Genomic DNA, 15,883 nt, shown 5'->3' on the forward strand with positions numbered 1-15,883 from the left:
AAAAAGGGCAGGTTTTTCTTTTGGGAGGATATAGTTTTCCCAATTTGGGGGCTTAAAAAAAAATGGAATCCAAGAACACTTTCTATAAGCAAAGTGAGCCCCCTAGTGAAATAATGATTAAGGACATTTGTCTACGATTTAACCCTCTTTGTGTTACGTGTATACATAGGCACGTGCGCCCGTGTGCTTTATTTTTATGGTAGAATCAAGTCTCTGAATAACAGCTAATTTTTTTTTTTTAATAACAGCTAATTGATGTCGGGAAGACTAAAGTTCTACCCCATAGCTCTTGATCTTAAAAACGTATACTAACTCTAAATGGAAGAAATCCATTTAATTGTCCAATTCCACTATGAAATAAATAGGTAAGAATGATCTTATTCACTAGCGTGTGATTCCAACTGTTCATCCCAGGATATATCAAGCTCTTCCTGGGACTGAACATAAATTCACTACCTAAATCATAGGACTAAAATATTCTCACGGTAAAAACACAGTCGATGTTTAGATAGTCCAGATATTAAAATATCCCCTAAAAAAGACTGGTCAACTAGAAGTTTCTGGGTTGGAACTTAAATGCCATTGTTCATGTTTATTTATATCCGCATGACATGTTCTTGTTATTTTTAGAGGTTTGGGGCCAGCCTAAATAGGTCTGTGAGACCTCTGTGAACTTTCTCTCCTTAACTCCCACAGCCGTGTTGGTAGCTAGTTCTGCCACCAGCGTACGGTCTTGGACTTGTCTGAATTTTAGGTAATCACCATGTAAATGCTTAATTATAAAAAATCAAATAGCTATGTATTTACCAGACTAAATGGATGACAATTAATGCACCGTTTTGAACAGCAAACAAATCAAATGACTCTAAATTATAGAGGACAGGACAGAAAGCAAACTGAAATGAAAAAGCAGCGGCCTCCTGCCATTTTAAATTATGTTATAACTGTTTTGTTTGGATCTAATGCTCTGCCTTTTCACAGCTGGCTTTCAAGCTACGTCTATTTATAATTCCCATTATTACTGATCTTTTACTCACTACTTGGTCTAAGAGCCAAAACACCAGAAAGGCTTCTGGTTAGTTTCTTCTTTGGGTCTTTAAAACAGCCAGTTTATTTTTGTAGACTTGTCTGCAGTACTTTTCACATTAAGCTCCATCACTCTTCCATAGGTTTTTTTTTTTTTTTTTTTTTTTAACTATTTATCAATTCTCTTCTCCAGCCTTTGGTGAGCCCCTGCCCCCATGTCTCAGAACTCCACTTCTCGCTCTTTGTTCTACTCTTTTCCCTCCCAAGCTGGGCTGTGCAGGTCTGTCCTTGCCTTGCCTTTGTTTCTTAGCTTTGCTTTCCTCTGCCTGACTATTCTGAGCTGATCCAAGGTCGCAGAGAGTCTAGTGGGGACGTCACTGATTCTGCTGGCTCCTGTCAAGCGACCGAAGCCTAATTGGGTGAAAATCCTCGCACGATGTCTTCGGAAGGTCAGATTGATACATATTCAACAAGTCAAGGAAACTGGATTTCTTTATAATGGGATTTTATACATTTACTTATTTCAATCACAAGTGTGTATATGATGTTGTTTACACCCACTCTGAACAGAGGCCTCTCCAGTGTCACCAGGTCCTTTAAGAGCAAATATAGTACATTCAGAACATAGGATGATTTATCTCCCAAACTGGTCTGTGAGTCCTGGCAGGCTGTGGGCAATTTTTCACACTACTTAGTACCCAACCAGCACAGCGCCTTGGGCGAGCCGGGCTCTCAATAAGCTCTGGTTGGTTTTAATTATTGATACTCTGGAAATTGTGAGGGAAAAGTCACAATGACAAATTTAAACGTACCTTTCTACTTTTGGCAGAAAAGGAAACTGCATCTTCCCTTTCCAAAATAAAGAACTAAGCAACCATGTTTTTATGTTCCTTTGCTCCCTGCAGCGTGCTCTGTTACTGCAAAAACACCTCCAAGAAGGAGATACTCACATGTCCCCACGCATGGTGATTGGGGTGGCTCCACTGTGAAGGTACCCGGGTTTTCGCGCGTGGATTTGTGCTAGAAAAGCCTTTTCAGAGGTTGGTGATGGAACCAGGTCCTCAAACTGAGTCCGTGCAAATTCAGAATCCACATTACTCTCGGTGTCACTCCTCACGTCTATTAGGTACAATGGAAGAAGTAAAGAATGACTTAGAAATTTTTATGATTGGCCAATAAAGGGCTAGGCTTAATATAAAACCAACCTGTGCTGTATAAAACACTGACCAGTTAGTGTACATAAGTAAGTGTTCATTTCTTTCAAAATGAGAATTGACACTGACATGAATTACCATAACATCACTTAGTAGACCATATTGTCTTTTTTCTAACCTTAATAATGTTATAAGGAATTTTTGTCTTAATAACTGATTTAATTCTTTAAGCATCCTGTTTTTCCCTCTATAAAATCTTCCTTAAATCTACTGTTAGTTTTGCTTAATATTACTTTAATTTAGGAAGTACAAGGCCAATATATTATATTCACTTAATATTTCAAAACATTGTAAGAGTATAAACTAATAGTAATTGAAACGTCCACAATGAGAATAACATTTTTAGTCATCATTTGCTACAGCAGTAGGTACATGCCATTACTCAGGATGTATTAACTACTGTCATTTTTGTACTATTTGGTAATCTTAACCTAAAATAGCAGCAATAATTTTCATGACTTTAATTCTAATTATAGAGGCTTTAAGAAGTTTAAATACAGATTTTTTTTTAATATTGAAGTTTTATTTCTTATAGTTGTTGTAATCTCAACTATATGACCGCAGTCATGCCAAACAGAGATCTTGCCAGGCGGGCTTTAAGGAATACGTGAGATATATTAGTAACTGGTAAGAATATCTGCACATTCACACTGTTCAAGTTTTTAAAACTCCAAGTAGTATTATTAGGATAGTGTTGCAATTTTACGCTATTTGTTTCCTGGGCAGATCTTTCATGAAATTGCAAAGGTAAATTTCAGTTTAGCCTCATTCAAATAGCTCTGCAGTCCAAATTAACAAAATCTAAATTAGTAAATAAGACATATGACCTTATAAAAATAACTTTAGCCTCATGCCACTTTGGGTCATGAAACATTTAACAGTGGCTAACTTAGGATCCTGGAATTACAAGTCAATTTTAATGTTTTTCTTTATTCTTTTCTGCATTTTTCAAACTTTCTGCATTGATAGATTATAGTCTTCTCATCAGCAGAACATAAACAGTACTAAAAAAAAAATCTAACACACCAACAAAATACCACATAGCTCTTTAAAAAGTCTTTTAATACTTGGCCACGAGCAGATCTCTAACAGAAGTTTATGGGTCCCTCCACAACGAGCACACCAACGAGAGGGGACCCAGGGCTCACCGGAATTCAACTCTTTCACAAGAGAGGACATGGTGTTAGTGATGGAATCCGCCGCTACGAGTAAGTCATTCCTTAAGTTTCTTCTTGAACCTTAAGCAAAGAAGGAATGATAATTAAAAAAAAAATCAAAGCTTTCCTTTTCCCCAAATTCTTATGCTAAACTCATAGGATATGATATCACATGATATCCTATGAGTTTTTATCAAATCATATGATAAACTCACTTCCACTGATACCCTAAAGCAAGAACACTTTCCAGAAGTGCTTTGTTTCACTTCCTGAAAAAAATACATTGTGTTTAGGGCAATGTGGCCTTTGATGTAAGAAGACATGTCCACTGATGGGGGTTTATATAATTTACTGTCCAAATTGGGACAGTTTTGCGAGTGAAAGGGGTGGGATTAATAATAAGACTGGGTGACATGGCACAAACTGGGACGGTCCCAGGTAAGCCAGCACGTGTAGTCCCCCTTCTTCAGGATAACCCAGGTGGATGACGAGTCTGGTTCTGCCAGGTGAGCTGCGCCGTCCCAGCAGCTGCTGCTGTTTCAGACGTTACCTGGAGGCTGAGAACATCCGATTCTGGTCCCTATCACTGTAGGGATCTCAGTGGTCCACCTACCATCTCAGGTATCTCTTGGGGAATGGGAACCCCATGCACTGAATGTCCCCAGACTGTGGAAAAGGGGTGAGGATTCTTGCTCCTGCCACCAAGACCTGGGCGGAAGACGTACGCCTGGTACCCTGAGCTGGAACTCAGGCCATGTTTCCCCGTCGTAGAGAAAGAGTCTTAGGATGTTTCCGGCACACTAATGGTTAAATGGGTATTTGTGGGCTGGTCTGGGAGTGGGGCAAGATGGATGTGGAACAGAGGGCTAAATCCATAATATCTTTGGGAAAAGAGGCTCAAGATTCCAAATACCTGACTCCCAGATGAACTTAAGCAGGGTGAGCTCTTTCTGAAGGGGGGTTGCCCAGATAGGCCACATTTCATTCTGTCATTTCTCAGAAAGTAAAACTAAATAAGTAAAATAATAAACCCATGGAAATTAAAAAAAATCAAAGTAGCTAGAGGAAACATTAATTATAACAGGAAGCTCAAATTGATTTAAAGTACCGTAAATGTCTTTAAGATTTAGGGAAAGGACAGTTTCCCTTCTAAAAATTAAAAAAAAAACAAAGGAAATTATTTTGCATACAGTAAGTGATATTTGTACAACTTAAATTATTTTCTTTTTCAGAAGAAAAACCCCTGTAAGGAATCACCCCTCCTTCCCTCATAACAGACTAGAGAGTAGATGAGTCTGTCCTTTCAAAATGTAAGCGTTTATCCCCCATACTCAGTGGATGACATCTGTTTCTTCACAGTCTCCCTGCGACATGACTGATGTTAAACAACTTTTTTTTTTTTTTTTAAATCTGCTAGGGAAAAGGTGTTTGTTTTTTTTTGTTTGTTTGTTTTTTGTTTTTTACTAAAATCTGCATTTCTGCAGCTTTTTGTGAGACTGAACATCTGGTCATATTTTTCTCGGCTACTTATTCCTCTGTTCCATCCTTCACTTATTTCTGTTTGGGGGGGTATGTCTTTCTGACTGATCTCTATAGGCTTTATGCTGAAATGATGAAACTTGACTGCCACATATGTTGGAAATGGTTTCCTCAAGTCTATTTTATTGTCTTTTGACTTTATGTTTCTTTTTGCCTTAAAACTAGTAGTCAAATTTGTCTCTCTTTTCCTTCAAGCTGTATATAAGGACCTGGAAGGATGTTGGTGATATTTTGCGAATCTAAGGAGCACTGCAAACTGCAGACCAAAATGCAAAACATAATCAAATTTGGGTGAAAAAAGAAGAATATATGTCCATAAAAGCACACTTAAACATAGATATTTATACTTAAGTGAAAGGTTGACAAGGGCCAAGTTGTTAATGGTGTTTACTTCTAGGAATCAGACTGGCAGGGTGAGGGTCTGCAGCAGGATTTTTTTCCCTAATTTTCTATCAATTTAAAAAGTGATGACAAGAAAAAATTTTATAGATTGTTAAAATAATTCCATATGAATAAGATCACTTGTTTTGGGACCTCCCCACCACCACCTTCCTGCCCGGCTCCCCCTCCCGCCCTGCCCTTCACTGCCCTCCCCCGCTCCCCCCCCCCCCCGCAGTTTGTACGTAGAAGAGGCAGCTACGGGGGGGGGGGGAGAGAAGCTGTTTGTCCCTGTTTGTCATCTCACATCACCCTCTGCCCTCCTATATTAACTCTGAAAGCCTAGCCTCGTAGCCCCGTATCACAGAGGCAATGACTCAACTCTCTTAAGGCATCTGTAAATAGACTGAAACACCCTTCTTGATCGCCTCAGCGCTGAAGAGCTGGGATTGTTTACTCCCAGTCTTGAGTTTGCTTTAATGTAACAAGAAGAAAGCAGGAAATAAGACGTTTCAGAATTTTAAAACGCATTACACTTGATACAATTTCCTGGGATATTGCTGAAAGGATTTCCCTTCCCTTAAAGAGCAAAGACTCATAAAAAACAAGACAGGGCAACAGAAGCCGAAAGAAGATACAAGATGGTGAAACGAAGAACAGATTAGCGTAGGGAGTTTGTTTCTGAAATGCCTCGCAGGCCCGGCTCTGACACAAGCCAGGGAATACTCTAGAACGCCCCAGGCGTGGCTCTGATTGACCCTAGACCTCGCAGTCCTGGGTGACGTATTTTCACGTGAAAGCAGAACACAACCAAAAAACGAAGCCACTTACTTTGTGCAAACGCCTCCTGGACATCGCCCCCCACCCCTGTGAGCGAGTCCTGAGGCGCGTGCGTCGGGGTGGAGCAGGCGGACGCGGAGCGGACGGGCGTGGGGATGGGCCGGCTGATGGTGTGGCTGGGGGAGGAGCGGGGAGAACCTGGCCCCTGGGTCTGGGGAGACAATGCACGTCGTTAATTTGCTTTCCCAACAAGAGCCAAATGCCATTCCCAGTGCCTCAGTCAGATGTTAAAAACCGTGACCGTGAAATTCCAAGAGCAGGTGGAAATCCTAGGTGACTGAGACAGTAATGCTAACCCTGAGCTGCAGGTGCAGGTGCTTTAGGACCTTACTGTATGTCATCTGAAGTTTCGGTTACAAATTGAAAGCTAGGAATATTAGTACAGCAGTCGTTGTTCTGTGATGTATGAGATGTGTGCCCAGGTAATGGAGCTACTGTTGAGCAGGGATAATTACAAGGTGTGTTTATTTTCTCCTTGAAGGGAGTTCTACATAGAATAAAAAGACATTAAGGAGAATGCTTTAAATATAAACTCAGAGACTCCTGGGGAAGGGTGGTTTATACACTTGCTAAATTTTCACCCTGTCTGTCCTGGCATCACCTGTTGAGGATAATGCCTAGTTCAAATCATATCATGCCATATTGCATATATTAAGTCTCACATTAAGAATCAAATGAGATGTAAGCTGTTTAATCTCTCTTTTATAGTAAAAGTTGACTGTTGAATTGCTCTGTGATTGAGGGATTCAAATGAGGAAAAGAAAAAAAAATCTTGGTTTCTAATGTTTGGTTAATGTTTCCTGTAGGAAATGTCCTTCTCCTCGCCTATGAAAAAACAATATTCTAGCAGTAGGAAAAGTGGGATTTAAAGAAATGAGTAAAGAAAAGAGGAGAAAACAACTCAAAAGCCATTCATCTCTGCGCTCCAGTCCTTGGCATGAAACTGATCTGAAACTGTCACACCTGGAATTTCATAGCCTTGTCTCTACAATGAGGTCTCTTGGAAACACTTTTCTCTGCTTTAAAAATTAGTTTACAAAGGAAGTAATGTCAGCACGTATGAGAAAATGCAAAGAGATTAGGTGTTCACATAAATTCCACTCCAGTCCCTTGGGTCTGGCCGGGGAGAGTGAGGACTCTTCCACAGCAAGGCCCAGAAATTCATCATCACCCCATTCAAACCCCAGACGTGCACCACCAGAGCAGTGCTCTGGAATATTCGATTTAAGTCTTTTGCTGTGGGCTCAGCTCCTTGCAGTTAAAACACACAACATCAATCCTGTAAAATGCCATGCTGTTAGCTTTCCAGGGCTCTGCGTCACACATAAAAGTCACATCTATGAACTGAGAAAAACCCAGAATTAAAAATGAAGCAAAACAGAAAATAACTCATCTGGTGCTCGAGGGGCTGAGGACTCCACTCTTTTCACTCGCAACAGTACCTTGGCATGGCCAGTCCCGGCCCCAGGAAGAGAAGTTTGCCCGCTGGCGACGCTTCGCAGCCTGCTAGACCCAGCCTGCTCGAGGACGGGTCTGGTTTTCCCCCCGCGAACTTTGGCAGCTCCGTGTCATCACCACGAAACCTCTGCGGCTGCGCTACCCGGCCATTTCTCTGCTTCCCACGCCAGTGATAAGTGACTTCGCATGGGACTCTTTTCGCCATGTAGGAAAGCTTTTCATGTCTGTCCTCACTGATTTCTCTCCGCGACCCACTGAAGTAGGTCCCCTTACGCTAAATGTGCGGTTGTTGATCTCACAGCTCAGAGAGGTGAAAAGAACTGCCCAGGAGATGGCGCTAGAGAGTCCGGGCTGGAGCCTGAGTCCAGGTGCTCTGCCTCCACACAGGATGGGCTCTGGCTGCTGGAGGGTCCCTCCAAGGAGACAAGTGTTGGTCAGGTACCCTGAGGTCAGGGGCCGCCCCCTCCCTGGCAGCCGCTCCTGTGCATCCTTTTCCAGGCAGGGTCCTCAGCGGGGCCCTTTGCCCTTTCTTACCTGTCCTCTTTACCAAGGAACCAGGTGCAGCAGGGAGGTGGGACAGGGGATGAGGCTTTGGGCAGAGGAGTTGAAGGAAGAAGGCTCCTCTTGGCTACACAGTGTAGGTTACCCTCTCAGCTCTGGAAGCCAGATTCTCTTCTGTGATGAGAGGTTCACAATAATAATAACAAAATTCTACTTTTGGTGGGGGGCGGTATAGCTCGGTGGTAGAGCGCGTGCCTAGCATGCATGAAGTCCTGGGTTCAGTCCCCAGTACCTCCATCAAAGATAAATAAAAACTTAATTACCTCCCGTACCAAAATTAAAAATAAAAAAAGCAAAACTCCACTTTTGTATGTAATTTTCAGTGTCTAAAGCACATTTACATACATTGTTTTGTTTTATTCTCTCACTAATCAGCGCTAAGAGTGATAGTAGCTTGTATCTGAACAGCAACGTGCAGTTTGGACAGCACTTTAATCCCAACTACTTCACAACAAGCCTAGGATGTATTATTACTCCCATTTTTCAGGTTAGCAAACTGAGGCTCAGTGGTGCTAATTAGGTTGCTCTAGGTCTCTGAGCTAGTGAATGATGGGGAGAAAATGGATCCCCCACCTTTAGGCTACAAGACCAGGGCCTTCCCATGGCACCGCAGCTGGATCAGGATCTCAGGCCCAGTGACCAACCATCACATGTTTCCATCTATGCTTTACTCCAGTAGAAAGGTTTAGCGATGGGAAGACATAAGGTCTAGGGCATGGGCACACCAGGGAGGGGTGTCAGGCATCGGCCTGAGGCTTCCTGCCAGGGCAGGCAGTACCTTCTAGTTACTGGGTCATGGGGGGCCATGTGAGTGCCCAGGGGAGAGAAACAGCCTTTGGGCTGTTCATCAATCAGTACAGAAAATATAGGCCCATAGGTTCTCATTTCTCTGCAAATGTGAAATCCAGAGCCACACGTGTTGTTTCATAACTGATGTGAGGCTACTTACGTGGTGTCTGCACTGTATTTGCATTTCTAAAGCCTCCATGGTTTTGGATTCTGGAGCACATCTGGACCCAGTGATTGCAGAGATGGGGCTGCGGGCCTGCCTTTCGACATGTGATGGCTGTGCTCACACCAGCCCTGCTCGCACCTGTTCGGCCCGGCTCTCTAGCGCAGGGTGCACATGGGGCCGCCCCCTCCCCTTTGGGCACCACACCGGCCCTTCTGCCCTTCCTTTCTGTGAGCCTCTTACCTCTGGCAATGCTCTTGCCTTCCCCTCTGCATGCCTGCCGGGCTCTCCTGCTAACTGTTTATCTGAGGCATGCCCAGCCCCACCTCTTCCTGCCTAACACCCTGTCTCCAAACTTTTCCTATTTCTTTCTGTCTGCTTCTGGCCTTCAAAACTCCTATTTGTGGTCTTGTGATAGAAGTGACATGATGGACTGTGGTGATATATTAAGGGAAACCGACCACTTGACCGGGTCTAAATTATACCAACGTGTGAATGACTAACAGCCACCAGCTCCTAAATGAATTTCTCATTGGTGCAATTTCAAGCAGTCTGATTACGTGAACAATTTAGGTGGAAGATTCTGTGCTGAAGCAAAGACTCAGCTGCATCTTTCCCACAATCTGTAACTCCCCAGTCACATCCACTTTTTACCCAGACGTGGAGTGGGGGCAACCCTGGCTCCCTGGGCGATCAGGGCCCCATCTGTCTTTGTCAGAACACTGCCCAGATTGATGCGTGGTAGACTTACTGCTGGGAGCGCCATCTCTGGCTTTCTTTCCTGCTGTTCCTGGAGGACCACTAGGGAAAGGCAATTGCCTCCTGGGCTTGGGGTAGGTTGGTGAAGACGTCACGGAGTTTCATTGTCACAGGCAGCAGCCACTAGAGAACAGTGGCCTCTGGCCTGGCCATGAAGCATGGTGGAGTGAATGATCACTGCGAGCCTCCTTTCCTGGAAATTACTCGATGATTAATGGAGCAGAAGACTTAAGGGACAACGGTCCATGCTGATCAATATATAGATCTAAAATTCCTGAGAAGAGGGTTGATTTATGGCAGAAGGAAAACATACATCACCCTTGGCAAATTTAAAATAGCTCTCTTCCTAGAGAATAAATGAAAAATTCATTTCCACCCTCCATTCTCGGAGTCCAGTCAACCTGCTGTTATATCAATTTTTAAAAAGTCTGACAAGATCCATAAATTTTCGGATTTTTTTTTTTTTCCCCGGGAAGGATTTGGGTTTCCACTCAGCACCAGAAAGGAGGAGGGAATGCTTCAAAGAAAGGGCTGAAGGTCTATCTAATTGTGGACCCAGCACTGCCTGGAGAAAGGGCAGAGCAGAGGACTGTGAGACAGGAGTGGGTGGTGGAAGGGACCCTCCCCTAACCAGGTGCCCCCTTCCCGAAAGTCAGCCTCTGGGGTTTGGTGGCGAACGCGGCGTCGTCAGGCCTGGTTTTACCCAGCGGCCTGGGAGCGTGCAGCAAAGCGGTGTTTGGCCACATTCAACCCTCTTTTTCATCCCTTCTTCCAGTGTGCACTTACTGACCACCATTGGGTTTGCTGTGGGGCTACAGACGAGGTGACTAATTCTGACTGGCCAGGCAGGAGGCGTCATTTGACTTGGGTCTTACAGTGGAGACTTCCAGGCAGAAAAGAGGAAGCATCGCAGGGCTTAGAAGAGCATTATGGTGGGCAAGGCTCGGGGTGGGGTGGGGGTCCTGCAGACCCACTGCGGAGCCAGTGTGGTTGATACAGTGGGAGGCCAGTGTGGGGAGTGGAGCGGGGTGAGGCTGGGCAGGGGTGGGGCCAGGTTTGGGGGCCTCTAGGGTCATCAAAGGCGCTTAGCCTTTATCCTGAACTGGAGGGTCATTTTCTAAGGTTTTTTAAACAGAGAAGAAATTTTTACTTTTCTAGAATTAATTAACCAATTCCTAATTTTAAAAGGCATGAGAGGGAGAAAGAGAGAGAGAGAGAGAGAAGGAGAGAATGAGTGAGAGAGAGAGAGAGACTGGGAGGGTAGGTTTTTGAACATGAAATCTTAGTCCTAGAATTGCAGGGTGATTATTTCCGACACTAATTACCCCCACCCCTCTCACTTTTGATTGCTTCACGACACAGAATACCCACCAGAGAGGATGAGCAGGGGAAATAATGGAAGGTGAACATAAACCGGGGAAAAGCTGTCATTTCTGGCTTGTTTATTATATTCCACAGAAGAAGTAGGAGCCTGAGCCACCCAGTTGGAAATACAGAAGAGAAGAAGAGATGGAGTTTGGCTGACCTTTGACTCTCTCCCCGATTGGAGGCACTGCTAGTTAATGTATGGAAGAGAAGTGAATGCCTACGTGCGTGTGTGTGTATATGTGTGTGTGTGTGTGTGTGCGTGCGTGCATGTAAAATATGAGTCAAATTAGACAAGCGGATAGATTCCCGTGTGTGTGTGTATACACATATATACATACATACATGGACACTTGTATCTGACAGGCATGTAGCATTTTACAAAGTGCTTCCGCACCAGTCATCTTTTTAAATCTACAAAACTCTGTGAGCCATGTATTATCAGCGTGTTGGAAATAAGTTACTAGGAAGTTAATTGACTTACTCAAGATCTTACAGCTGTGAGTGAAGAGCTGGGACCGTTATAACTCAGGTCTAACTCCAGTAGTCTTTCTAAGAGAATTATTATTTGGACCCTATTTCCTGAACTCAAAGAGTCAGGATATTTGGTTTTAGACCGGGTCATACTGTTTGGCACTGGAGGTATACCAGAAACTCTGGAATGTATCATCACTGCTATTACATCCCAGCCGCCTTCATTATTAAACTTTTTATGAGTGTTCTTTTTACGGCTCCTTCAATAAATCTTAAAAATACACAAAGAAGAAAGAGGGTAGGATAATTTCGATTCAAGGTTTGTTAAAAAAATTTATTGCTTATGATACCATAATCATCATATTATATTACAGGCACTATTTTTTTTAATTCATGTTCTCTCCTCAAGGGGAATAAATTCATGCATTACCTCTAACAAGAAACAGTATAAGTAGGAATTATATATACCAGTATAATAAAATACATTGAACCACACAGACTTTCATGATAAAGCAAGTAGAGGCTATTAAATCAAGCAGCTTGTTGTGTGTGGTGTCTTAAATCTGATTTTTACAAAGAGAATGTCCCCAAAGGGGAAAGGCTCATAAATAGAACCAGAATTTAGAAGCAGATGCCAGACTGAGACCTCTAAATTCTCTCCTTAGATCATGTTATACCATGAGAAGTCTATAAATTTGGACGGCATTTGTTTATTTCCTTGTAGAATTCTGCCCCTACAAGATTGGGACATATGGGGTTCTGTCTTTAATTTCGACTGAGGGTCAGTATAAAAATCAGCCACACGAGATCTACTACCATATTGTCCATTTCATCATTCACTACTCCTCTGAGTGAAAACTTTCTTTTTATCACTTATGCCAACAGAAATTTGGGTCTTTTGAAAAACTGGCATTTCCATTCTGATAAAACTGCCAATTATGTTTTCCCTTTTCTTTGCCTCATTGCTAGAAAGCTCACAGGAACACCCTGGTCCCTTGTGATGAGCATATTTGCATTTTCTTTAGTTCTTGATTTTTCTATTTCTATTTCACGAAGTCATTGTTTCTTTTATCGTCAGCTGCCTTGGGTCCTTTTTTGAAAAGAGGCTTGAATATATAAGCAAATAAAGGAGAAAGACCAGCAAACACTCTCCCCACCCAGATAAGGCATTGATGACATCTGGGTGTTACCAATAATGGCCCTTAAGTACCTATGCAGTGGTACCCACTGCTGGCCAGCTGACAAAGATGTGGCCGCTGTGGTGGGCTCCGTGGGGAGGGGCTGGAAGGAAAGGCGGCTGTAAGGCTCTTACGGGCGCTGCTGTGGTTTGGCTTTATGCATCCATCTGTTTATGAACTTCCTGGTCCACTGAGCCTTTCAAGAATGTGTTGCCTTGGAAATGGTAGAGAAGGGGTCCCCAGGGGAACCGGCTAAAGCCAGGCTGACTACAGGATGGTTGCTGTCTCCACTAGGAGGAGGAAGGTTATATTTGAGCCTTATTTCCTTTTTCTATGCACATGCTGAGTAAGAGACAGGAAAGAAAAGAGGCTGTTTGCAGAGAAGCACCATGAGATGGCATTTTTCTTTACATGATCTAAGTGTGTTGGACGTACAATCGCAATATCCCACGTACACGTTTATGGGCAATTACACAGGCAGCAAATGCGTGTCCTTTACCCAGGGGGACTGTTTGCTCATTAAATTTGACTTCAGTTAAGTGAAGTGATTTTTTTTTCACAAAATACAAATAATGTAATACATTGTCTTTATTGTCTGACATTACAGATTCATTTTACACTTTCCTTTTTTACAGACGGGCGGGGAGGTGGGGTGGGGAATGAAGGATAAAAATGTGTCCAGCATTTTGCAAACATTCTTTGTAACACACAAACACACACAATGAATAATAGGAAAGAGAATACAGAAGAAGTAAAAGGTACGCTGAAATCAGACAGGCTGTGGTTCTGATCGATCCATGGAAAGAATGTCCACAAGTGGGACATGTTGTCATACGCAGCTTGGGACATGCACTTGAAATGAAAGCTGCTTTTATTTTGCTTTCGTTTCATTACTACTATATTTTGAGTACGCTGCTCCCTCTGCTGGCTTCTGCACCTGGCCACGTGGTCAGACAGTTCAGTTTACAGCGAGAGAGTCACAAGGCTCCTATTCCCAGGGAAACAACTGTATGTAGGTAACAGCTTATGAACTCCCAGAGCAAAAAGTGCTTGGTGATAAGAGAAAGGCTGAAAGTTACCTAGTCTTTGGAGATTACTGTCAACTAATGGTAGGGATTCTGCTTCGGGAAGAACGTAACAACAGGAAGTGAACAGTTACCAAGCATAGTCTTTCTTTTATTAGACTGGACACCTTACGGTGAGCAGCGGGGAGCAGGGCTTAATAAGTATGCAATGAAAAGAGATGTAATTGGCTGATTTTTACAAAAAGAGGTTCCATAACTTTTTCAGTAAAATGGAAACTGAACTGAATATTCTCAGCATGAGAAGATGTCAAGGTTAGCATCTGAGTGCTGTGGGTTTTACCTAGTGTAACTGGGGTGGGTGTCTTTCTATTACGAGAAGGGTCTGATCAACAACCCAGAAAAGCGTGAGACTGGCTTGAAACCTAGACCCCTGGAGATCTAAAAAGTTTCCAACAAATTAATGTTTTTGTTCCCTCTTCTAGAAGATGTAATAGCTCTTCTTTTGATGCTGACAGTAGTAATAGTTACAAAAAAAATGCTAAATTGTATACGTCTCAATTCAAGCACTACATTGAAAAGGAAGCAAATTAGTAATTTTTTTTTCTCTTTCCAAACTGAAGCATGAACATACATTAGAGGCAAAAGCAATGAGAAAAACAGCAGGACGGCAGGCCCCTCCACTGTTAGTTAAGACCTGCAGTAGGGGACATAACTTACTCCCTGCTTCAATTCTTCTTCCTACAGAAAGATTGAATCAATAACAGTTAGATTACCCAGGGTTCCAATACAAGCAAGTACACAGTGAATGAAGGTGGGGGAAACCTCAGTACGGCTTGGATAGCAGGTCAAGCCTCTTCTACCTTGAGGCTTGACTTCCAAGTCTATTTAGGTATCTGAGACTCCAGACCCCTCTCTTTCCTCCGTGCATCCAACCATCTTTCAACATGATTTCCCTCCCTATCCTGCTGTTGCTACATCCTGACACTATAGACTGGGCTCAGTTAGGCTAGGCTGATGCCCAGACGGCTGGTGGGAAATAGACTCCTGTCCCGTTGTTACAGTGATAGACGCTATAGGAATAGACCCAGGGGGCTGTTTTCAGTTTCCTCATTCAGTGAAGGGAAAGATGCGACTGGCCCTCTTCCTTTGGTGTATTTGGAAAGGAAAACAGAAAGAGCTTTCCTGGACCATCAAATGAGACACGAGGGCAGAAACAGCAAGCGGTTATTCATTATCCAGTCCTGTCTTAACGTAGACAGTACAACAAAACTGGCTTCTACATTTCACATGTCTAGTACAATAAAAAGTAAATTTGGTTTAATAAAGACACAGCGTTCCCAACACTGATGGCAGGAAAAGTCGACTAAGGAAAAAAAAGAATAAAGAAAACAAAAGAAAACAGTGTTACACTTACTTCAGTGCCTGGGACACAGTAGGTTTCAACAGATATTTGTTAATAATTTAATTTTTTTATGTAAAAAATAAATAAAAGAAAGGGAGGGAGAGAGAAAAGAAAAGGAAAGGGAAGGAAGGGAAAGGAAAAAAAGAAAAAAAAGAAAGAGAAAGAAAGAAAGAAAAGAAAAGAAAAGAAAAGAAAAGAAAAGAAAAAGAAAAAGAAAAGAAAAAGAAAGAAAGAAAGAAAGAAAGAAAGAACAATACAGAAACAATAAATGATGGGGAGTCAGGGATGTGGGGGACCCACGGACTGAAAGGCAGGACATCTTGTCCCACAAGTGAGCTGTCTCAGAGACTCTGCTCTTGTCATTCTGTCAGAATTTTAGTTCCTGCCTTTGCAATGTCACCATTCCGATCCGTACTGGTTCATGCTTATTTTTACATCAGGCAGGCTGACCACAGAGCACTGAAGCCTCTGTGGGGGGCAGCTGTGGACATGTGGCCATAATTAGTCTACTTTTGATTCGAGATGTAACTTAGACCAATTTTTAACTGAAAAAGG

At 42.8% G+C, this 15,883-nt stretch overlaps 1 protein-coding gene across 9 annotated transcripts in view; it reads right to left on the minus strand.

Moving 5' to 3' along the window:
• The window catches only part of DTNA (dystrobrevin alpha), a 221,311-nt gene that overhangs the window by 9,285 nt on the left and 196,143 nt on the right, over positions 1-15,883 (minus strand). For 6 of the 9 annotated variants that reach the window (XM_031438981.2, XM_031438972.2, XM_031438980.2 and 3 more), the window contains 3 exons: positions 6,146-6,305; positions 3,389-3,478; positions 1,977-2,145 (listed from right to left, as the gene is read on the minus strand). In XM_031438981.2, coding sequence (XP_031294841.1) covers positions 1,977-2,145; positions 3,389-3,478; positions 6,146-6,305 — 419 coding nt within the window. Of the gene's footprint in view, positions 1-1,976; positions 2,146-3,388; positions 3,479-6,145; positions 6,306-7,596; positions 14,665-15,883 lie in introns of those variants that run through there. The other 3 variants (XR_010378658.1, XR_010378660.1, XR_010378659.1) reach the window with 1 other exon arrangement.

This window comes from Camelus dromedarius, chromosome 32, assembly GCF_036321535.1.
Source record: "Camelus dromedarius isolate mCamDro1 chromosome 32, mCamDro1.pat, whole genome shotgun sequence".
Taxonomy (NCBI): Eukaryota; Metazoa; Chordata; class Mammalia; order Artiodactyla; family Camelidae; genus Camelus; species Camelus dromedarius.